The sequence below is a fragment of the Ciconia boyciana genome, chromosome 9 (genome assembly GCF_034638445.1).
Source record: "Ciconia boyciana chromosome 9, ASM3463844v1, whole genome shotgun sequence".
NCBI lineage: Eukaryota > Metazoa > Chordata > Aves > Ciconiiformes > Ciconiidae > Ciconia > Ciconia boyciana.
In genome coordinates, this window is record NC_132942.1 from 7,689,907 (window position 1) to 7,713,416 (window position 23,510).

The following is a 23,510-nucleotide window of genomic DNA, read 5'->3' on the forward strand; positions in this document are numbered from 1 at the left end:
AAAGACTGAAATTAAATCTCCTCCTGAAATTAAATATGGGCATGTGTCAGAATCCCATATATGTATGCATGCATAAACACACACATATATATAATGTCTGTATTTTTGTGTTTCCATATTATCTGAGAGCGTTTTTTTCTGTGATTCTGTGCTAGTAGGCACAAAAGCAGTATTGAAGATCAATTTAATTTTAGCGATAAAGAACATTGCAGTCACAAGAGGTTTGCCATCAATGTTGGAGGACATTAAGTATTTGGTTTTTTTTTAGTAGCAGGATAATAATGTTCTGGTGTAAATGTTTTATAATTATCTCATGAATTAGTCACAGTTAACTTGATAACCCAACATTTTATGGGATATGGTCTCTAGAGTGCAAGGAGGGAGGGAAAATTTAAAAATAAATGTGAAGACAGGACCCAGCTGCAACAATGAGAAAGCACTGAGGCCTCTGATTTATTTTCTGTCTGCACTGAAGGGTGGTTTCATTCTTTTGTTTATATTTTTGTGGTGATGAGCCACAGAATGTGAGTAAGTGGATGAGGTTATTTTCTATATATATAGAAGGAAAAGAAAAACTGGGAAAGAAATCAAACTCCCTTCACTGTTTTTTAATCTGAAAGTGGTGCTTGAATTATTTCACCTATTGTTCTGGAGCTCAGAGGTCCTATTATTGCTGATACCATTTCCATCTGGTGAAGCATTAGTGAAAACCAGCATGGATTTTTCTTTATGCACATTTCTGGGCCTTTTTTCTCCCTTCCCCTTCCACTTATCCTCTCTTCTTTCATCCTTATTCTCTTTCCAATTCTTTATTAATTTTTATTTTTTTTTCCTTTTCCTTTTCAGTCCCTGTGTCTGTTCCTCTGTGCTTGTCTCCTCCCCCCCCCGATTCTTTCACTGCTTCTCATCTTTCAATGTTTTCTTCTGTCTACAATTCCCTCTTTGTATTCTCTGTTGCTAACAGGATCTTAATGCTATCTGCTGAAGTCCATGAGACTTAACGCAAATCAGCTGAAGAAAGAATCAGAACCAAAAAAGAGTTCCTGCAATTTAATGAAATATGGTGACAGCTTCTGGAAGAAGAATGTTGAAACTCACACTTGGACATCCAGTCTGAATGTCTATCAGGCCTTGACAACCAAAATGCACAGGAAAGAAATGCAGTAACTTCATTGCTATACCCCAGAGATTAATGGCACAAAATAGCCAGCAAGGGACTGGAGATGTCTCCCAGCTTGCCAGATATCCATGAATCCAAATGGAAAAGAGAACATGGCAAATGGCACTTACTTAATCCCAGCATGAGCAAAGGCTGCCCTCATACCCAGAGAAAAAACTGATAGCTGATATAGGACTGGGACCTCCAAGGAGCTTTCCAGGAGAAATGTCTCCTCTATGGAAGACAAAGCTTGGGGCAAACTCCAAGGTCTTCTTTGTATGGGCAGTGGATAGGGAACAGTATAATGTTTGGGATGCCTGGCCAGAAAGTCACCTGAGCTAGCTGGCATCCAGGTGCTTAGCTATGTTGAGGTTTATTGCACTGGAGTTTTCATAAAGAGTTTTCATCAACCAGGAATGCAAGTATTTTTTCAAAGAAACTCTGGGGGTCTGCAGAGCCTGATGGATATGCTTATAAATTTCAAAGTGGCAATTTGGAGGCACTGGCAAGACATGAGCCATTGTAGAAAGATGAATTCACAGGCAGGACTTTTTAGAGAATGAATTTGAGAATGAGAGTGATTCCACCAACCTGCTTCATTCATTTATTTAAATTTATGCTATAAAATGAACAGCAGAGGAAAGCCAAAACTTGCATTGATGATTTTTCTTCTTTTTCCCAACCTTCTTTTATTTATTAAACTGCTCTGGATACACCTTTCGAACGGCTTTTTTTTTGGCTCACTGTTTATTATAGCTTCATCAGCCTTGAAATGGGAGCTGTAGGCAGCTTGATAAATGGATCGAAAAGCCGCTTCTGCCAGAATCAAACTAACAAAACTCCCTCAATATCCATAAACACTTTTGTTTTAGCATTTCTAAAACAAGCACTATTTCCCTCAGAGCATTATTGAAGAGTGACACACCAGTATCCCTCACTGTTTCAGCAAAGGGCTTTCTTTATCCAGGTATGCCCAGGGCAGAAGTTTGTCACTAGATCATGAACAGGACTCATCCTGCAGCAATGGAAAGCAAGGGCAGCTGGGGTATGGTAGAGGGAGACAGACAGTCCTAGGAAGGCTGAGCAAATCTTGACTCCAAAATGTGCTGGGCAGATCAATGGAGTAAATGAGCCAAGACGTATGAAGTTGGGTCCTGCTCACAGAGACTAGCAGCTGTCCTGCTTCCATACAGCTATTTTTTACCTAGATGCTTTCTAAACTCTCCCTTTCCTTCCAATCCTTCTTTAAATATGGACAGCTAAATATATCCCTGGTTCAAACCTTTTGTCTTCAGCACACTTAATAAGTTCCACAGTTGGTCCAGCCTGGCAGTAAACTAGGGCTTTAGCTACGGTGATATATTGACAGAGGTAAGTGGTTCAGTCCCATCTGTGAAGGTATGAAATGTTCCTAAGAAAATAAACACCCCATAAGAAAGTGGTAATGGACCATCAGTTGCAAAGCTCCCAAACAGCCAGATGAAGTCATGTTAAATTTCCTGCTGTAGTAAATATCATAGATGTTGCGGCAAAGGATGAGTGGGACCCCCCCCTCAAACAAAAAAAGGAATTAAAATGTCTGACTTCTGAGAGGAAGGACCAGTGGTGGATCCTGAGGGCAAAATGACAGATGTTTGTGTTCCTTTCCTCACTAACCTTGTTTCACCTCTACATGCAGAGCTGATTAATATGCAAAGCAAAGGATGTGAATGTCCCCTTGGCCTAAGCGCATTGGTATGTAATTTGTCGATATGGATCGTACTGAGAACAGTGCATTGTATACTCCTAACAGTTTCCAATATGCAGCAAGACGGCAGCACCCAAGGGCTGCTGCAAGGATGTCTGATATTAAAATGGGCTCTGTCAAAGCCAACAGTCTTCTTGTCTCTGTTCCTACTCATTGCTTGCCTGGTTTCTGACTGTCTGTGGCATCACTGGACTGTCGAGGTCCTGGGCTAGTTAGGGTCATGTCTTCCAAGTAATGACTCCAGTGCCATGGCCATACTGTGGGCTTGTTTCCAAATTATGGAGAGCCAATATTACTGCGTTATTGGAGTGGCCCCACCCTGTCTCTCTTTTCCATCTGTTCCAGTCCCTCTTAAGAACTGTCTGGCTTCAGAAAGAACTTTGCTGTTCCTTGAGGCAGGAGGTGAATATGAGTGGAGAATGACAGAGAGATGGAGACTGCCTTTCTCTTGCTGGAAAGATGTGGCGTGCACAAGGCCACGCAGACAGGAATACTAGTGGGAATAAGAGGTGAGAGATCAGAAGGTACCTTGACCGTTGGGATTCTCTGGTTGTTTAGAATGTATAATTGCAGTTTGTTTAACACTAAAGGATAACTGATCATTCACAGCAAAGAAGCCAGTGGTGGGGATCAATATTTCTATTGCTGTGATAGAAAAATAGCAGAAAAGGAATGGCTCTTTATCCATGACAGAAAAGCAGAAGAAACATATGCTTAAGGCTTCTTGTAGAAAGGGCCAGCAGAGGGTTTGTTCAATGCCGGCTGCCATTTCAGTCTTGAGCTTCAGTGAATGTGTGTGGATGATGTGTATCCTGCACTTCAGATGTGGCCTGACTGGAGGCAGGGCAGAGGACAGCTCTGCCATCTTTGATCTAGAGAGAAAAATTAAGTCACCATGAAGGTGAAATAAGGAATATCTGGGCCATAGACTGATATGTGGAATAGTAACCTGAGGAAATCACAACTGAGCACTTCAATCTCCGTTTTCTATGTGGGCGATACTGATGCATATTTTTTATATACACATATGAGTTACCAAGAGCTGACTTCACTTGGTAGAGCCAGAGCTGAGTTTGTACTGGCACCTGTGAGATCCTGCATAATAGCATGGATTTTTTTTGCAGGGGAAAAATCTGTTTTATCAAAATCTTTAGCTGAAGGATTTTGTTTCCCACCAAATATTTGTTTCCCATCAAATATTTGTTGAGCCCTTCTTGGAGGGTCTCACAGAAAGAGTAGTAGGAGGTGACTCTTTGAATGGGGTTCAGCGTAGAAATTCTTAAGTATTGGCACTGGCAAGGAAAATGCTTCTGAATTAAGCATATCTGGATTTGTACTTGTGTTGGTTGTGCATCAATATCCTGATCTCTCATCCACAGGGTGCAATCTGTATACAATTATGATGCCACTCCCCTGTGAAACAAAACCAAAAGACTACGAATTGCCCTGAAACAAGAATATTTTTCAGGTCAGCTTGGATGAGCAGGCTAAATCTGACTCACCAGCTATGTGGTGCCACTGCACACGTTTGCTTGGACCTGAGGAGTATCCTGGTTTTCTGTGATCCTGCACTGTGCTGATTGAACAGCACATGCATCTCCCTTGCTGATTTTATCTGGCAACAGACCACTGGATACTTTTGAGCAAGGAAAAAAAGAAATGAAAACATGAAAAATCTCTAAATTATAAATCAACACTGAGGGAGCTGGGACAGATTGTCTCTTGGGGTGTCTTGTGCACCACACATGCATGCTTAGAGTTCAAGGCTGCTGGAAATCACAGGGCACCCCACTGCCTCACTCCCCACACGGGTTTTCATGGCACAAGACTGACCTCCAGTGGACACCGACTAGTGTCGTTGGCCTGTAAATCCGGGGAAGATGTGTACAAATGATCTTTAGAGGCCACACGTTCAGATTTCAGGGCAGGTATTTGCTCCTTGGCTTCTTCAGGCCTTTCTGGCCTAAAACCAGACCTTAGGAACAGTCTCCTGCTGAGCTGATAAATGCAACGTGGTTACACTGAGATACTGAAAATGTCTTAGTGAAGCAGGGAGGGATTATCCTACCTATGACTTCTCTCCCTACAGAGCAGAGAGGGACACAGCAAAGTGATGAGCAACCAAGGGGCAACAGAGAAAAGGAAGAGCCTGAAGCTTTTGAGGCAGAAAGAGTTTAATTCTGAATGAGACTCTGTCCCTCAGAAAGTCCAGGACTAAGGGCAAGGACCTGACAGCAGTTCATGTGGTATAGTCTCCTCACAGTAGCTTGTGTCATTCCCATTAACTGCATGCGTCAGTCACCAGAGCCTCAGGAAGGCTTGTCCTGTAGCTGCACTGTTACTACTGTTCAATTTAGTTAACTAAAGTATACGTGCATGATTTGCAACTCTACCTTCGTAAGATGAGGGGACACACATCCCAATTTAACCTCTGGTTCCACTTTCCAGGGTAGCAAAGTGCTGGGTAGAAGTGCTCATCTAAATGAGGAAGAGCTATCTGCATAAAGAACCACCGGGGCTTTCCTTCCTTCCCAAAGATCACAGGTGTCATCTTCTAACAGTAGAAAGATGTTAGAATCTTTCTAGATGTTAGAATCTAAACTCTCTTATTCCTCTCATAACTGCCACAAAACCCTCCCTGCCTTTTATGTCACTGGTGGGAGTTTTATTCCCCCTCCCCTCTGTCTTTAGATGGCTTCACAGTATTTCACATGCCCTCAACACAAATCTGTTGGTTGCTGCTATCTCACAACTCTTTCCTTACTGTGTGAATACAGATCTCTCCTCATTCTTCTCAGAGCAGAATCCTACTTCTACCAGTGAGGAATCACTGATGCCATGACAAAACTTGATGGACTTAGGAAGAGGTGTCCTGGCTGGGTAATAGTTACTTGACCTCCAGCAGAAGAAAGAAGACATTTCCTCTGCCAGTGGAGAACTTTTGTGAATGGTAAGCCACAGCAGTGCAACCTTACCTACTAGAAGGTGAGAAACCCATCAACTGCTAGAGATAGATCCTACTCCTTATTTCCCAAGGAAACTTGTTATCACCAGCTAAGGAGAGGATGAGGTATGAGGGGCTGCCCTGGACCTAGTCCAGTTAGTGCATTTTTGTCTCAGAGGGGATTTTCAAGGAGAGAGCTATAGTCAGTATATGACTTCTGGGCAACCAGAGCTGTGTTAATCAAGAGAGATCTTTGGCCTACCAAATGCGCCAGTAATAGGAAGTCATCCTGGACTGAGTACATCCACTGTTCAGACTCAGTATGACTCAGGTTTAGCTCAGATTTGCACCCAGGGCAGATTCCAATAGGCATAGACTTTGAACCTAGGCACTTTCCACCTGTCTGAATATGGTGGAAAGATCACAGTGCGCTTGGCATCTGCATAAGAGAAGCATTCACCTGGCAGTTTATAAGGATGACTATTGTGGAGCTCAATGGTTGTGATGAACTTGGGTAGGCTGCAAAATGGATAGATGAAATGCCTCACTTAAAAGCAGCTCAAAGGAACGGCAGAAGCTGTGAGCAATTGGGAGAGGTCTCTGGAGGGAGCAGGACAGACACATCTGGAGCTGCCTTTCCCAGAGCCTACTTAGCATAGGCCAAGGCCCTCATTTACTATTGACTGGAGGGATGTTTTACAAGTGCCCCTTCTGGTTTAGAGAGATATGAAATCTGTCTGTAATTAAGTTAATTTGGTGTTGAACATGAGCAAAGATAATGAGCTGGAAATAACAAAAGAAGAGTAAGAAAGAGGGGAAGGAGTTGCTAAGAAACAGATCTATTGCACTAAATCCCCCCCCCCCATCAAATAAACCATTTTTAGGATGGCTGATTGATGGGGCAGACAGAGCACAGGCATAAAAACGATTGCTATATCAAGAGCTAAAAAAAATGAAGGAGATAGGAGGGTTATGACTTGAAGAACTGAGAAAGGCAAAAAGGGAGAGGAAAATGATTTCTTTTGCAGGTGACAGCTGTGGCCAGTACAGTTTAGTGACAGAGCAGTGGCTTTGGGATCAGCAGGGTGGTGTCCTGTGCCTGACTTGCCTTCTGGTCTGAGGGAACTTCTCCAATGCTCTGGACCTCCACTGGGAAGTGCTCTGGGACTGGCAACCACCATGTCTTGCTTATCAAAGATCAGTAAATAACCCCTCTCAAAGCATAAGGCTTTTACCTTCTCCGGTATTTGACCCTGGTGAGAGTTCTCACCGGAGTCAAGCACCAGGGTGAAGACTTAAGAAATGTTCTTTTAGAAATGCTTTTAGAAATGACATAAAAAATAGCACATCCAAGCCAAAAGGAGGATGGAAAAGAGGTCTGCCGAAAGGACCAGAATACTTAACAGTCAGCAAAGCTTAAGTAAATAGACAAGTTATGATCAATGAGTTTGTTTGAATTTGATAGAGCTTTCTTGCAAACATAGGGGAGGGAAGGGGGGTGAAACATTCCCCGCCAGTGTGAGCTGTAATAAAGGACCTGCTGTTTTCTGATTCTCACTCTCTGTGAAAATTGAAAAGGTTAGCCAGGTAATTGAAATCGGGACTGGAATACAAATATGGTGTGAAAACCCTACAGCTGGCAAATAAAGTTGCAGGGAAAAGACTCAATCCTCAGTGGAATTTCTTAGCAGCGAAAAGACGAGTGGATGGGGAGGAGAGATGATTCTTCAATATACCTGTTCCTCATGGGAGGGGAGATAGGGGAAGAAATGAGACCTGAAGCAAGCAGATTGAGGCTAACACTTAGATGAGTGCTCCTTGCTGTCAATGCAAGAGACACTGTAAAAAAGTGGAGAGTGCTAAGGCTGAATCATGTATAGCAGTCATTGCTGCCTCTTGGAGTAATGTAGTAGGTTTACTGGGAATTGGTAGGTTGCCACTTCAGCCCCAACTTAGGGACTATTTCTTGTTATATGCAGAGAGAACGAACTCCACGCGACTCAGCCCCTTGTCTTGGGGCTGAGATACATACGCAAACTAGATGCAACTGGACCAATGTCAACTGCCTCTTCATCTTTGTTGTATGCGGGAACACAGACTGATTTGCATTACTTTAGGATAAGAGCACAGAAATAGATGGTTACCGTGAAGCAGCTGAGGAATGGTTTCTTGTTACCCCGTGTGCTGTACGTGTCTAAGTCCCAGTGGAGGGTCCTGTCATTGCTACTGTAATGTAAATTTATATGTGTTGCTATATCTATGGTCTGTTTTTCTGCAGGAGCAGGTAACTTGAGCTGGGAGGAAACAGTGGTGCAGGGCTTGGGAGAAGCTGATGTTTGTGGTATTAGCCAAGTTTGTTCACATTCAAAAAAAACCTCTGCATGCAGTATTTCCCTAGCACCAAGCTAACTAACAGAAGCTCCAGTCTGTATGTGGTTAAATAAACGATAACTATACCTCCAACTTGCTGTGTTGGTGTTTTATTTCATTCCTCACAGAAAGGCTGGGGAGTTCTGTTTCCCAAAACTGTGATGCTTGTAGTTTTTTGCTGCAGTTGCTCAGTGCTGCCCAACCCACCTGCACTGCAGTCAACAGCATCATGGAAAGACTTCCCTTTGGAGCCTTTCCATTGAGTTTAGGCAGCTATTTAGCACATTCTGTGGCAGGACAGATATCTTTCCTGCCCTTACCAGCTCCTATAGAAGTAAGGGAAGGAAAACTGCAAGGTTGCAAACAAATGCTGCAAACCCACAAGTGGTAGAGCTTTGTTTGAATTTCCTCAGCTTGTGAGAGCATGGTCCAGGTGTCCCAGAGGCACCAGCCCCAGATCAATGAACAAAATGGTAGGTGAGCCCCTGAGGATGCTGTTCTCCCAGTGTTTTGCGGTGAGTTAGTTTTAGCCATTTGTTTTGCTCATTTGGAGCATGATTTTCCTAGTGAGTAATTTCTAAGGGGGTCTCTTGGGTTCTAAAGAAATGAAACAAATTGAAAGGGACTGATAAACATACCTGCTCTGCAACAAAGAACATACAGCATTTCAAGGTGACCTGTACCTAGCTGCCTAGCTTTTTTTTTCAACTGTAGAATATATGCATAAAAACTACCTGTAAAACATCTAAGGTAGGTGACTGAAATAGGTCAGATAAATTGATTTTAGCACAGCTTTTTTTTCCTCCTTTGACTGTAAAAGGAATCCAGATTTCCTCTCATGGAGCTCTTCATGTTGTAGACATCTGAGTCTAAGGGTCTTTTGGAAAACCCACTTCTAGCCAAAAAAGCAAACAAAAGCCTGTTACTCTGGGAAGGAATTTTGCTGCATTTCACAACATAGTATAAGCTGAAGATGCATGAAAAAAAGGTATTTGGGCTTTTACAATAAAGACTTCAGTATTTCATTCATGAATTAGCTATCCTAGTGGGAAGCAAATTATTCCAACAGCTCCCATACTCCTAAAATTAATCCTTCTTTAAAAATTAAGTGGATTTAATATAATTTGCCTTAAAAACAACAGCTGCAACTTTTCAGGGTTTCACAAAGTCTAGATGATAACAGAAAGTCTTCCACTTCTGGTGGCAAATGAGCTTAGCTGTCTGCCTTTGTGTCTGGGGTACGACCAAAGCAGGCAGTTGACTATCCAAAATGTGAAATTGAAAGAAAAGTGGAAGAAAAACAGCAACCCTTGACTCTCCAGGTGAGGTTCTTACATTATGGTCCATGCTTATTTTACACATGGCAAATTCCTTTTTTCAAGTCAGGGAAACCAGTCCTGAATCATGCACAAGACGGTCACTGTCTTTTGGTGCATGAAACCCTATGGCTTGTGATCTACTCTAACAACCTCAGAAGTGTTTATTTTCCTGGGCAGGGAAATCTGCAAGGCCCAAATTGGGCAATTCTCTGCAGAGTTTCTTTTCAAACTCTTTTATCCCCCAACTCACTCTGAAAGACATTTGCCATCATTGCATCACTTTGGACCAAATTCTAAAACTAACTTTTAATCCTTGCAAGAGTTCCTGGTTGTTTGATTTATTGTCCTTTCCCCCTATTCCTCCTCAGTTTATTATAGAAAGAAAAAGTCCAGATTATTATTCTGTTTTTATTACCATGTTTTTCCTTACTTTATTATCCATTTGATATGGAAATGCTACAGCTCAGCAATTTCCTATAGATTTGCTAGTCTGTGGAACAAGAAACCTCAGTGGGGAAAAACCTAGCAAGTGTCATAATGAACAGCAGAGAAAATGAGGCAAACGACTGTAGGAAAACAGAGAGGGAGAGCAAACCTGGCTGTTACACCGCCTGCGAAGCAGCACTTTTTGCTTTGGGACCTTCTCCTGGCTATGATAACCATGCTGCCCAGTTTTTAACCTCCTCCGCTGAAGAAGCAGTCGTGCAGAGCACTTGGATGCAACAAACCACACTGGGATTAGTGTTGTATTTTCATGCATATATACCAGCTGAAATAATCTGCATTTTTTTTTTAAGTACTGTGATTTGTAGTAAGTCCTTAGCGTCCCGCACTTGGTGCTGGTGGAACATCCAGGGAATCTCGATCTTCTGCTACTTATGTGAAATCAAGAAGCACAAGGATTGCTGGAGGATGGACCAGACATAGGAAGAGAGACTCTAGTATATTTATTTTCATGTTACACACAGATACATATAACCAGCTCTGCAGCTGAAGTGTGCATTTAATTTTACTGATAAGTGATGGTTTAAACACTTCAAAACACAGTAGTGTCCAAAAACTTTTCATATAAAATTAACAGAATTGTCCACTTGCTGTCATGATGTTTTTTCCAGTACTGAACCTGGTATTAGATCTGAGTACCACTCGTTGGTAATGCAAGCAATTCTTCTCTCCTTTAAGTGCTTTCTTGCAACACATTTCAAACTGACCATGTTTTGTTCACAGTGCTGGAGCATTGCCCCTGCACTCCACACTTTCTGCTCACACACTTGCATGTTTCCCAGAGGGAAACAGAAGCAGAGAAATAAATCAATGGACAGTTGTGTCTAGGAAGTCTCGCTTGACTTCGCATAAATATATTTTTATCACACTAGACCACTTAGGGGGGGGGAAGTGAGTTGGTTCTCCATTTTCCTGCAACAGGAGTTTTTCTCAGCCAGTTGCCAACATTTTTCAGCACTTGGCTATGAAAGCTGCTAAATGTATAAATAAAGGAATATCAGAGACTTTCATGACATCTCTATCCATCTTCCCAGAATTTTCATGTTTGGATCCAGCTTCCAAAATTCAGCCAGGTAAATATCAGAGCAGAGTGATAAATAACTCAAACACTGACCTTTTGGGAAGAAAAGCCTCCAGTGGACATTGACTATGTTCTAGGATCTGCCCTCAGGAACGAGGGGGTACTGAGCTGTGCTGTCACAGGGAACTTAACTTGGAGCACTCAACCTCAAGCCAGCCCACATTTTTTTCACTGCATTTATTTTGTTTTTAGCAGAATTTAGAAGAATTTTGACATGTCTCCCCCAATAATGCTTTCACAGAAGGTTTGGCTTGGTGCAAGACTACATGTTTTCATCTTTCATTTTGGTGTTTAGCTAAAAAAGTTCAGTAATTCTTGGTTACGAGTGTCACTTCTTTTCACTGATGCCAAATTAAATGTGCTAAAAACTGCTTTTAGGACAAAAGAAAAGTTAGTTCAGAACAGGAGGTGAGTTCCTGGTCATTTACTTCTCACTATTTCTCTTCTAAAATTTCCCCATCCATGCACACTTTTTTCCCCCCACCACTTCCCCTTCCTCACAAAGCCCTTTGTCTTCCCTGGGAACAAAAATCTGGCCATTTTATTTAAGATCACACAAAATCTTCACCCTGCAGCTTCACATCCCAGCCTTGACTGCGGGTCTGTGTGCTCATCTGCAAGTCAGAGATGCATTTAACAACCCTGAGCTTTGCAGCCAAGGTTGTAATTCTCTCATGAAGGGAGGAGAAGAGAGCGGAATCACTCATGGATGGCGCTCTGTGCACCAACACAAGACGATGCCTGGTCCTAAATGCATAAGATGCATTCAAAGAGCCACAAAATCTTTCAGAAGGATGTCTCCATCGTATGGTGGATGTGTGATTATGTCAAACTATACCGTCTCCTCACTCCTTGGGCTGGGTGTCTAGGACAGCGAAGACATGCTTTCGGTGGTACACAGCTGGGATAAGGAGGATAACCCCTGGATTCACTTAGGGAGTTGCACAAGTGAGGCACAGGGTGAGGGAGGAAATCCCATGCAGCCTCTGCCCAGGCAGTCCTCAGCCCGCTAGTGGAAGCAGAGAGCTCAGTGCCCTGCGTGGGCAGGAGAACAGGGAGCTGGGCAGCTCACAGGCAGCGAGGCACGACTGGCACAGCAAAGCCACACTTTAATGTCTGATGGAAGGAAAAACGGTAATACAAAACTCGTTAGAAATGTAGATGGCACTGATAAAACTCAAGTGTCCACTTGGGGGAGGCAAAGTATTTCAGCTGTGTCTTCAGGGAGCAGGCGTTGCCTTTTCTCTCCAGGGTCTTGTGTGTATCTGTTACCCTCTCCGTGGCTTGTTTCTCAAGATTGCAGCTGGTAAAATGGGTCTGACAGAAAATATGGGCTAAAATTTCCCTTGCACTGCAGGAAAAGGCTACTTACCAGCTACCATGAGCCCCTCAGGTCTCGTCTTGCCTAGGAATCCCACAGCAAGAGGCAAAACAGTTTGGGGCAAGCAAGCTAAGAGCCCATTGTAGCAGGAGCATAACCCATTCCTCCTATGGTGGGAAATGTCATCTGGATCCCCAGTGACCAGACTGGAATAAGCCTTTATGCATATGGTGTATCATCTTTCAGGAACTAATGTTCTTATTCATTATGAAAACTCTGTGTACTCTATGTAAGTAAGTCCCAGTCCCTTGATGACACACATCGGGTGATTGTCTGTGGCAGTGCGTGCCAAGCCTGAGCCCAGTGTGGTAGCTAAACCTAGCCCTGTGTCAGGATGCACAAGGGAGGCATTTCTCTGAAACACAAGCAGGCTTTGAAACTTGGGACACAGACGTTTATAATATTCTCTGTTATGTAATGGATTCACCCTGTCATCCCTTTACAAAACTCTGTAGGGTCCTGACCTTGCAGTTGGTGGAGCTCAGGAACTTATCAACTTGGATGTAAGCGTGCTGCCTTCAGGATCTGTTTACATGACTGGGATATGGGAGAATTTCCCAGACCTTATGATGTGCATTGTGGCAAAACCTGAATTCAGTAGATGCAAAATCACGACAAAACTCACTTTTTTATTGCCTTTGTATCACTTCTTTGATCCTGCAGGTTTGTCCTAATTCCATTTTGAATGGTTTCCAGCCTGTTTCCTTGTGGTTTCTAACCCCATGTAGATCTCTGACTTCTGCCATCCACCTGGTATGGGCAGATGTAAAGTCTGCTGACGTATGACCACAGGGTTTCACTGGCAGAGACAACACATAAGTATCTGAAGTTCAAGCAATGATAAGAAGCTGTTGCAACCTGCAGGACATGGGGCTTAGCAGGGACCTACCACAGTCCATTTGTACATGGTCAGGCTCACTTCAGGCAGATGGGCAAAAATGAAGCTGTCCGACGCACAGGATAAGCCTGCAAAGACTGCAGATATTTCACATTCCCTGGGCAGATATCCCCCACCAGCTGCATTTTGGGCAAAGGAGTCACACCAGGAACATTCTCAGCTCCCAGCAATGGCTATTTCCCAGGTATTTCTGTAGATGAATTTGTGGCATGCACATGCCATTTCAGCACTGTGTAGATATTGTCAGACATAGTATAAGGAGATATGGTAGTAATGTTGAGATTTGTTAAAAATAACCCACTAAAGGCTAGGTTTTTTGTCAAAGTGATTCAAGGCATTAATCACCACCCCCCACCTGAATCTACACCTAGCTCAGAAAGCAAAAGTTTGCTTTTCATAAATATTGGCTCCCTAGTTCTTCTGGCCCAGAAATAGCTGTTGCTGGTGTCTGATGTTTATCAGCTCAGCTCAGAGTTGCTCTTGTTCATGCCTACTTGCTCATGTTGCCAAGAGAGGCTTGCAACAGCTACACCTCGAGAAGGTTGTAGGAGAGAGAAGTGAGACTGGCATGCCTAAAGCTAGAAGTGGGGAGACAAGGCTTGTGCAGTAAGTTTTGCCCCCTTTCAAACTAAAGGCTGGTGCACAAAAAGCCATTCGGTAAGACTTGGATAGTGACTTGGATAGTGCCTTGGATAGTGTCTTGGATAGACTTGGATAGTGTCTTGGACAGGTAAGACTTGGAAGTGTCTCCTTCCTGTGCTGGTAACGTTGGGAGTGTGTCTCATTTTTGTAAAGCAGCTCTTTGCTGGCATAGCTTGCCGCCAGTAAGCTGAGATTTCCAGCCCTCCTATTAGATTGAGGATAATACAATGCTTCTCAACCACCTGCTAATTACAGTCTCCTTGTTCATTCCTTCAACAAGACACGTCTGTGAGCTCTTCTTGCTGAAATCAGTCTTTTAGGAGGGTTTCTTCTCTTTTTGTTTCTTAAGTCATTTTCTTTAACTTCTCTCTCACCTGGTTCACAATATGGAAAGTCACAAACCAGTGGAGAGCTGAGAACTGCTGACAGATGTTCTGTGGGTGCCAGGGAGACTTGTGTCTTCAGCAGAGTCCATGAGATTGTGGTCCTCAACCACAAAGATGCTCTGCTGGGCAGGAATCCTGCTGGTGGGATGGTTAGGGGCCCAATGCTTGCAGCAAGGAGAGATCACACTGAGGAAAGCCATCCTGAAGCGCTGGGACAACAGATTGTAAATGATGGGGTTCACGGCAGAGCTCAGATAGAAGAAAACACCTAGGAGAACAAGGGTGGGGGAAAGGAGAGAACAGTATCAGAAGAGGAAAATCTCTTCATTACCTATACTGCTCCACCAAGCTTGGGTGCAAGGGTGGAGACAGTGACAGCACGCCTCTGCCTGCTACCATCCAGGCGGAGGCAAAGGTATGTCTCACCAAGGCTAGCTCAGGCACTGCAGCACACAGGGAAAGGAAAGTGGGAGAGAATATTAACTGGAGCTCACTATCTCCAGCTGTTCAGGAACCAGCTCTCTCTTGAGCTGTACTGACCTGCCTCCAGCACAGCCCTCATCCCCACAGCAGGATTTGCACAGCTGGTGCCCCCATCAAAGCTGTCAGAGGACAACTTCCAGCCGAGGGGAGCTAATTTCTTACAACACACCAGGACAATTGCACGAGATTGGATTTGTCTGAGCTGCCTAATGGCCACATTCAGTGTTTTCCCATGGCAGACTGAAAATAAGATTCCTCTTTGAAAAAGCCTTCATTTTATGGTTGGCAGGGCCATAAACATTTGGTTATATCACCCACTTCTGAGCAGTATGTAAGTCTTTTGTCTTGCCATTTGGTAAGGTTTCTTGTTTGCCAGAGAGACCCTCTGGAGGATGATGCCTGCTGCTGTGTATTCATTAAAAGCAGCTGAATGACAGCAGTCTTCATTTCTGAACATTTCCAAGAAGGAAAAGCAGCTGGTAATGATGTATGATATCCTAGGTTTTTTTTTTTCATTCTTTGTGAATATTCAGACAACTGTATTGGGCAACATGCCCAGATCTTGAAAGTTGCATAAACTTGCATGCTGTTTTTATTTAAGGCACAATTCTTGTCACTGGCTACCAGACCCCAGGAAGATTTTCCATGCATGCCTCATGTCACCTACAAAATAAATGACTACATATTTCAAGTAAACCACTCACAATTACTCTTTTTTTTCCCAACCCCTGTGCAAGTGGAAGAAGAAAACTTTACCTGACACCACATGAATTAAGTTGAATATATTAGCCAGAGGCTCAGTCCATTCCACAACAAAGCTGAAGAAGAGTCGATCTATATGGAACGGAGCCCAGCAGATAGCAAAAACCATCACGAGGACAACTAGCATGGAGAAAGGGGAGAAGAAAAACAAGTCAGTTATGGAAGGATATGGTTCACTAGCCTGCACAGAGCAGGGAGAGTTCAGAAAGCTGGATGAAAGACTAAATTTACAAATTTTATTCATTGTTTCAAATCTTTTGCCATCCTTTCTGTCTTTCTGCAGTGCTCACTGAAAAACATTACCAGCTAAAAGAACAAACTTTCCACTGATTTCCATGTAACTCAATGCATGCAGACACAATGACACTCAAACAGAGCAGGCAACAGCCAGGTAATGTTGTGGCATGTACAGAGCCTAATGAAGAAACTGCCAGTGAGACATCTGGATCCATCCGTGGTACCTGGGACACACTGACTCCACTATGCCGTAGAGTGAATTTCCTCTGTGCACTATTTGTACATCACATAGCAGGATAAGACCATAGGAACCATCTGCTGATGATGGCTGTCTAGGTGCACTGTTCAGCATGAAAGGAAAAGAGTTTGCCTCCAAGCACAACTTGGCCTGTGCTGGCTCTAGTACAGACTCTTGCAAACCCATTCCAGACTGGGGTCCTATGAACATCTGTGGTCACAGCCATGGGGCACAGAAAATCAGGCTGACTTCAAAGTACAATTTCCTAGTTCAGAAGGTGACTTAAGGTGCCTAAAAGTATAATGTTCTGGCAGGAAATATTGAAGGTGATTTATGTTTCCTGCATAATCACCATCTCAGTAGCAAGGTGATCTTTGCCTTAAAGACAGCCCTAAATTAGGAAGTGATGTCAGTGCTTTCAGGGTAGTTGGAGCATGAATTCTCCTGAATGCTATACAATGCGCAAGTCTGCGTAGGTCCTACTTTTTCTTGGGAAGGTCTAAGTTGTTAAGTCAGCAGCAGGTTATGTATGTGGCTTGGGAGGACCTTCCTGTTCATGAGAAGAGCTCATGGGGTGATGCAGAACAGAGGTACATCTGTCTTTAAAAATGTACAAGATAGACTCTTTGCACTCTGAAAAAGAGGGATTCTCCCTAGAGGGTTGCAAGAGCCAGGTTTGGAGTGAGGGATATTAGAGAGCTGACATGAAAGCATCTGACACGTAGGTTTGCTCAACCTCCTCTCGTGCTGGGGAGGAAAATTTGCCTTCTGAGTCTTTTGGTAGTTATCATCTATGGTGTTTCACTCCCATGCCCTGTAAGTCCAGATAAAGCAGCAATAAGCCTTTTTTTTTTTTTTTTTTAATCACAGCTACTCATCTCATAACTCTTGTATCCAGTGAATTTACTTGATACCCTTCAGGACCTGGTCACCCTCTTGTCCATGGTAAATAAAACACAGAAGGACTCACTACTTACACAACATCTTGGTGATTGATTTCCTGGATGGTCTCTGAACATTCACAGCCATTTCCTCTACTTCCAAAGATTTGTCTCCTTTCAGCTGGTAAAAGGAGGGAAACCAAAGGAGAGCTTAGACAGGAGATGACATCCCCACCAGACATAGCCTGTTTGATATTTTGATAGCTGTAGTTTGAGAAGGCAAAATTTGGGGCAACTCAGGACTCATGGAAAAAAATCTACATTTAAATTTTGGTTTTAGTCTAGGGAAACATTGAAGCTTTAGGTTCAAAACAATCTGCAGATTTTATGCATCCGAGACTGCATATTTACAGCAAATTTGTATTTCAGGTCCTCACTTGTCCTTTCTCAATGAGTCAATATTTGGTTCCCACTTTGTGTTCAATTTCAACAGTATATTGCTAGGCATTATTTTATCTTCTAGCAAAATATTGTTTGTTTGTTTATTTTCCTAAAAGGGTTCCCCACAATTAAGCACAAACCAATGATCCAAAAAATACCCAGAGAGGCCTCAGTGAAACACAGCTGTAATAACTGGAAAAATTCCTGTAGAATTCAAGGGAGTTTGTTTCATGCCCTGAGTGTTTGGACAAATTGATATTCAATCCATCCAATGAACAAAACCCATATATGCTCTCTTGCAGACAGCCAGTGTGCAAGATATGCACAGATTCAGCCACATAGTGCTCAATTACAACAAGGTGGGGTTTTTTTCTCCAGTAGTTTTTCCTGGACTTCTAAAAAATGGACATAAAGAATAATAATCTGATCCTCCCTGAAATGGTTCCCCAATATGCTTACAGTGAGAGCACTAGTGCTTTGGTGGTGAAAAGACCAGGGCTAGATAATCAGGACAATTGCTTTGATTAGAAAAGAAATCATCTATGGAGAGTGCATAATTGGACCCAGCTTCCTGAAGTGGGAACTTCTCATTAGCCAACAGATTGGGAGTGACGCTTTTTTCAACTGAGAGAAACTGGAAACAAAACTTTTAATTACATGGGAAGGAATATCAGGAATGAGGGAAAAGACAGAAATCAATCTGGAATTGTACAAATCTTGTGAAAACATGCTAGTTGTGCCATTTTCTTTTGCCTTTTACACTGTGACTTTGCTTCCTGATTTTTGATTAACAATACTTTTCTGTAAGGATGATCAAATGAGACTTTCTTTCAATGTTCTATTTATTCATAAAACCCATAAAAGGGAAATACATGTAAATCAAATCATATTCAATTATAGTGCAATTCAGCCTCTCACTTTTCACATTGTTCCCTTTGTAACTTTCAGTCATAGCCACAGTTGCTTGAGGAAGAGGCTCAGTTGATTTGAAACATTTCTAGTGATAAATGTCTGCTCAGATTGATTAAAATCCCTAGTTTCCCTTCAGTGGTTTTCAGTCTCAACAGTAATCTATTCCAGGCATATTCCAAAGCCTCAGAGAATACAGTGCTCTGATGCTGTAATAAACCAGAGACACATGTATCTTTATTTTTCACCTTCCTCCTGTCATTTTGATGATGCTATAAGGCTCCTCTTTAGCCTCAAGTGATAATAGATGGCAGTGTAACTAGTAAGAATAACTCAGCAGTTGCAATTTAATAAAACAATGAGTTATGACAAAGAAGAAGGAAAAAACCCAAAGAAACGAGTCCATGGCAAAGGTTGTAACTTGAGTTCATGCCAGTGGTTTGACAGAGGGAGAACTCCAGCCAGGGTAGTGGTTACTTTTACATCACTGTGGATGTATAAGGCTATGTAGAGTTGCCTGGAGATGGATGTTACCCATTCACTGCAAAGAATTAAAAGTGTCTGGAGCAAGAAGCTGAAAATTGGATTTTCCCCTCACATCTTTATTAGCTACAGCATTTCATCCTAGAAATCAAAAGGCAGAGTAAAATTAGGGCCTAACCTATCCCCAGGCAAACCTAGTGAGGCCACTCAGCAACAGCAGGAGGACTGCTTCTGTAAGCTCCTTGGCCTGTCTGACACTAGTGGTGACCAAACTTTCTCTCCAGTGGATGGAAAAATTGGTATTTAAAAACCACATGGCTTGTGATATAGCATGCAGTCCTGCCTATTTCAGTGATTTGGCTGAAGTAGTTGCCACCTATCTGCTGAACTGCAGCCTGGGTGTACTCTTAGCTCACCCCCATTGCAAAGGAAAGTGTGTTAGTGGGTGCAAGGTTTGCTGAACAACCTCCATGGAAAGGGAACAGACTCTTCCAGGAGTGTGCTAGGCTCTGCAGAAATTGGCCAAAGGCAGTAATTGTCCACAGATGATTCTGGTTTTAACAACTGGGCATTCAGGGGGCAAAATAGGTTTTGATGATAAAATCTGGACCAGCTGTGCATTGGCAAGAATAAGTTGTCTTGATTCAAAGACAACTGAAATAAAAATTACCAGTGTGTCCAACGTGTTACTGAGGGGAAGTGACACTAAGATAAATGTTGGACTCTTAGCAGAAGAATTGTCCTGCCTAGGTGAGGTCAATCTCATCCCATCTGACCATCTAGATCCCCTCACAGATGTCTGAAGTAGGTGGGATAAATAAGTCTCTGGACTTTCCACTCCCTTCATTCACTGTCAAAAATCTTTGTTAAATAGAGTCTGACTTTTAGACAACCAGTGTTAACCACCTATCCCTGTGTCCTTTTAGACATCAGTTTAACAGAAATGGACAGGGACCTTGCACTGAATCCTGCTGCAATGCAGACTTCTTCCCAAGCAGTGCCACCCCAACTCTATCAGTGCTGCAGGTATTAGCTTCTACAAGCAGCCATTTCCCAATGTTCTCATTTTCTCCTCCTCCTCTTCCTCCTCAGCTTTTTGGCTAAAGGTTGCAATCAGTAGCCCAACAGCTGAACTGGGTTTAAAGAAGAGCCTGTCTGATTTAGGGATTGGTCCTAAAGGCACCTATGATGAGGACCCCATGAAAGAGGCAGCAGGAAGCTTCCACAGTCAAATCTAATGAGACTACAATGTAATCATCAGTGTCCTCTTCTTTACACTAATGCTGGAACTATCTATTGACCATAACACTGCAGTATTAAACCATCAAGACTTAAAATTATATCCAAGCAGATCATGAGGTAATTGATCATGAGGTGATCAACCTGATGGCTCTGTTGGCAATAAATTTCCCAGTGAAAAAGACAAATGTATTTTTTCCTTTTTCAAGGAATAAAATTAAAAATTAACTCAGCTACCATATGACCCATGTTTGCTACCTTCTCACAGCTGCTTAACATGTCACACATGTTTCCTTCTGTATTGCATCCTGAGGCTCTCCTGAGTACTGCCAAAGCTTGAGGGAGAAACTTTGGTGAGGAAATGCCCGTTCCACAAAGCCTGGACTTGGAAAGGCTATGTCTCTGTTTGCTGAATTTGAGCCGTTGTACAGCCTTTGGATCAACTCTGAGCTTTTCCACTACAGTCTATGAGCAAAACATGGCACTCAGGAGACTCTGGAGTGTTGCTGAAGTTTCACAGATTTCATCCTCTGTGAGCAGATAAAAAGTGTCTTCTCTTGAAAAATTATATATATACACCATTCTTCTATCATTTCTGTTGAAAAAATGAAATTATCTTGCCTAGTGCAGTTTGGAGTGCAATGCAGATACACCCAGAATGGATGTTGTTTAAAATTTGGAAGTCTGAGTTGGATATACAGAAAAGCAGAGGCATTAACAATGAACATTGCAGCCCTTAGGAAAGACAGCTTGAACATACCTGTGAATATACAGAAGTCCTGGGGGAGTAGCCCTTGTCTGGTATCTAGCTTCTCTTCTGGGATGGGGATTAGGAATATCTGCTGCCACAAACACAAACTATTGCAATCTTCAAGACTTCTTTTTATTAGTTGGGGGATTTCTCTTTTCCTTTTTGTAACAGCTATATTTTCAGCACTTTTTCCTCCCTTCAGGTCTTATTTTGCAAAATTTTCAGTGAGACTATGTAAACACCCCACGACAGCCACTGGGCAATGGGGATAATTTAACCCATTCATTGCTTCAAAGATCTGCTGTGTGCTATGGATTTCTGGCAGTTAATCCTTGTGGCTTTTCCCGGGTAAGGAAAAATTGCTTCTGTATAGTTTCAGGTAACAGTAAATATCAGCCAGCACAACAAAATGATATATACACCAGCAGAGATTTGGTTGAATTTCTTGCACATTATTCGGTAAGTTCATTCATCTCTACTAGCATATTGCATCCTCTTCTTGCTATATGATCAGACAGAGCTTTTTAAAATTTAAGTTATATTCAGTGCTATGAGATAGGATCTATATTTTCAAAATATATGTAATGCACGAGAAGAAAAAAAGTCATCGACTCGCTATGATTAGCAGTGCATTTCAGTGTTGTGCTACATAGTTTTATAATACTGTGATGCTGATGGTTTTATCCATGTATTTAAATGATAAATACTTGGTAAAACTAGTCTCACTTTCTGAAGAGAGAATGAATATGAACTCTAAGGTAGTCTTAATCGATGGTGAAACTATGCCATAGTTATATAAAGAAACGATTGCTGAATTTGCTAGCTGCAGCAATAAGGTAGGATTTCAGTTTATGACAGCTTTGTGAGTTTTAACAACTGAATATTATCACCATATCCAGGGAAGGAGAAAAATAATGTAATGGAAATTCCACAGTCACAAGAAGAGGGGAAAAAAACAATACACAAGATTCAATCACTAGCCTGCTCCTTTTTATTCTTTTCACTTTTTCCTTTTGGTCTATTTCCTTCTAGTCCCTACTGCAAAGGTGCAAATATCAGAGAGGCTGGAATCAATCCACAGACTCGGAAGTTTAAGTAACATTCAAATGTGAGAAGCAGTGACGGTAAGTTTTTAAAAAAAGATTAGGGTAAATTATTCCCCAACATAGCTATTCTAATTTCAGAATGGGATCACACCAAAGAAGACGTTGGATCCACTGTTTTCAGAGGTTTGAAATACTTTTGCTTTTTGGGGGGAAAACAGATGGGCAAGAAAAAGCTGCAATCACTTAAAAGACACATACAGACACAAACACACAAGAATGAGCTAAGGAAACATAGCACAGTCAGAGTAGGACTTACTCTTAGTCCCATCAGATAGTACAGCACGCTTATTACCCCCATAGGCAGCACATAGAAGAGAAAAGAAGTAATCTGGACAATACAGTTGTAGATCCACATGGGCATGACTACAGTGCAGGTAGCAGAGCCAGGGACCAGAGTGCCATTGGGGAAATACTGCAGCATGATGCCATGGGTGCCCGTGTTGGGGAGGGCAAAAAGGACAGAGAGGACCCAGAGCACCATAATGGTCCTCAGGGCACGCTTGCGAGTGCTCTCCAGCTTGGCACGGAAAGGATGGAGGATGGCAATGTATCTCTCCACGCTGACTGTGGTCACGCTGAGGATGGAAGCAAAACACACCGTCTCAAAGAGCGCTGTCTTCAAATAACAGCCGATGGGCCCAAACAAGAAGGGGTAGTTGCTCCACATCTCGTAGACTTCCAGTGGCATCCCGAAAAGCAGCACGAGCAGGTCTGAGATGGCGAGACTGAAGAGATAGTAATTGGTAGGGGTCTTCATGTTCTGGTGCTTGAGGATTACCAGGCAAACTAAAAAGTTGCCTACCACCCCAACAATGAAGATCAAGGTGTACACCAAAGCCATGGGCAAGAACAGATGGCTCCGTCTGGGCCCACATAGGAAGGCTAAGTAATCCTCAGTGCTGTTTAAGTACCTCCTGAAACGTTCTTCATTTAGAGCAAGGTGATTAAACCAGGAGATATTACTAATCCAGGCCATTACTGGATCTGCTGAAATGTTTCACAACTGAGATCCAGTCTTTTTTAAGTTTCTCCGTGCTAGTTTGCTCACTTTTTGCAGAGAGAGGAAGAAAGGGGGGGTTGTCTTGCCAGACCTAGATACACAAAGCTACTGAGAGATGTGAGTGAGTGTGTTTGCCTGGCTTCGGTTAAGGTTTTGCTGTTGTAACAGCTGTTCCCCTGCAAGGAGTCCCTTAGCCAGAAAGCCCCTCCTTTCACACATATTCATTGGCTCGCTAAGTGCATTAGATTATAGAGTAAGAAAAGAGGTTCCAGCTTCTTGTATCAGCTCCCGTAGCAGATGCATTTACAGAATCAGCAATGTGGGATTTAGAGAGCTGGGAATCTGAAATATAGGATGCGAGACAAGCTGCAAGATGTTTGTATTTGTCAGAGAGTGGGAAACCAGACCAAAAAGACCCCCAAAAACTCAGTCCAAAAAGCTTTTACAAAATTATATTGATGCTACATCCCGTTACGAGCAACAAGCAAAAAAAAAAAAAAATCTGGCATGATTTTATTTTTCAGATCTCTGCTGATTTTTATTTTCTGT

At 42.6% G+C, this 23,510-nt stretch overlaps 1 protein-coding gene across 1 annotated transcript; it reads right to left on the reverse strand.

The window, feature by feature from the left end:
* Window positions 1-14,439: 14,439 nt before the first annotated feature.
* NMUR2 (neuromedin U receptor 2) lies at window positions 14,440-22,937 on the reverse strand. Its single transcript, XM_072873621.1, has 4 exons — window positions 22,218-22,937; window positions 17,129-17,213; window positions 15,671-15,796; window positions 14,440-14,699 (listed from the first exon to the last, which is right to left on the reverse strand). Exons 1-4 carry the CDS (start codon window positions 22,935-22,937, stop codon window positions 14,440-14,442), a joined length of 1,191 nt encoding a protein of 396 aa, XP_072729722.1.
* Window positions 22,938-23,510: the final 573 nt, after the last annotated feature.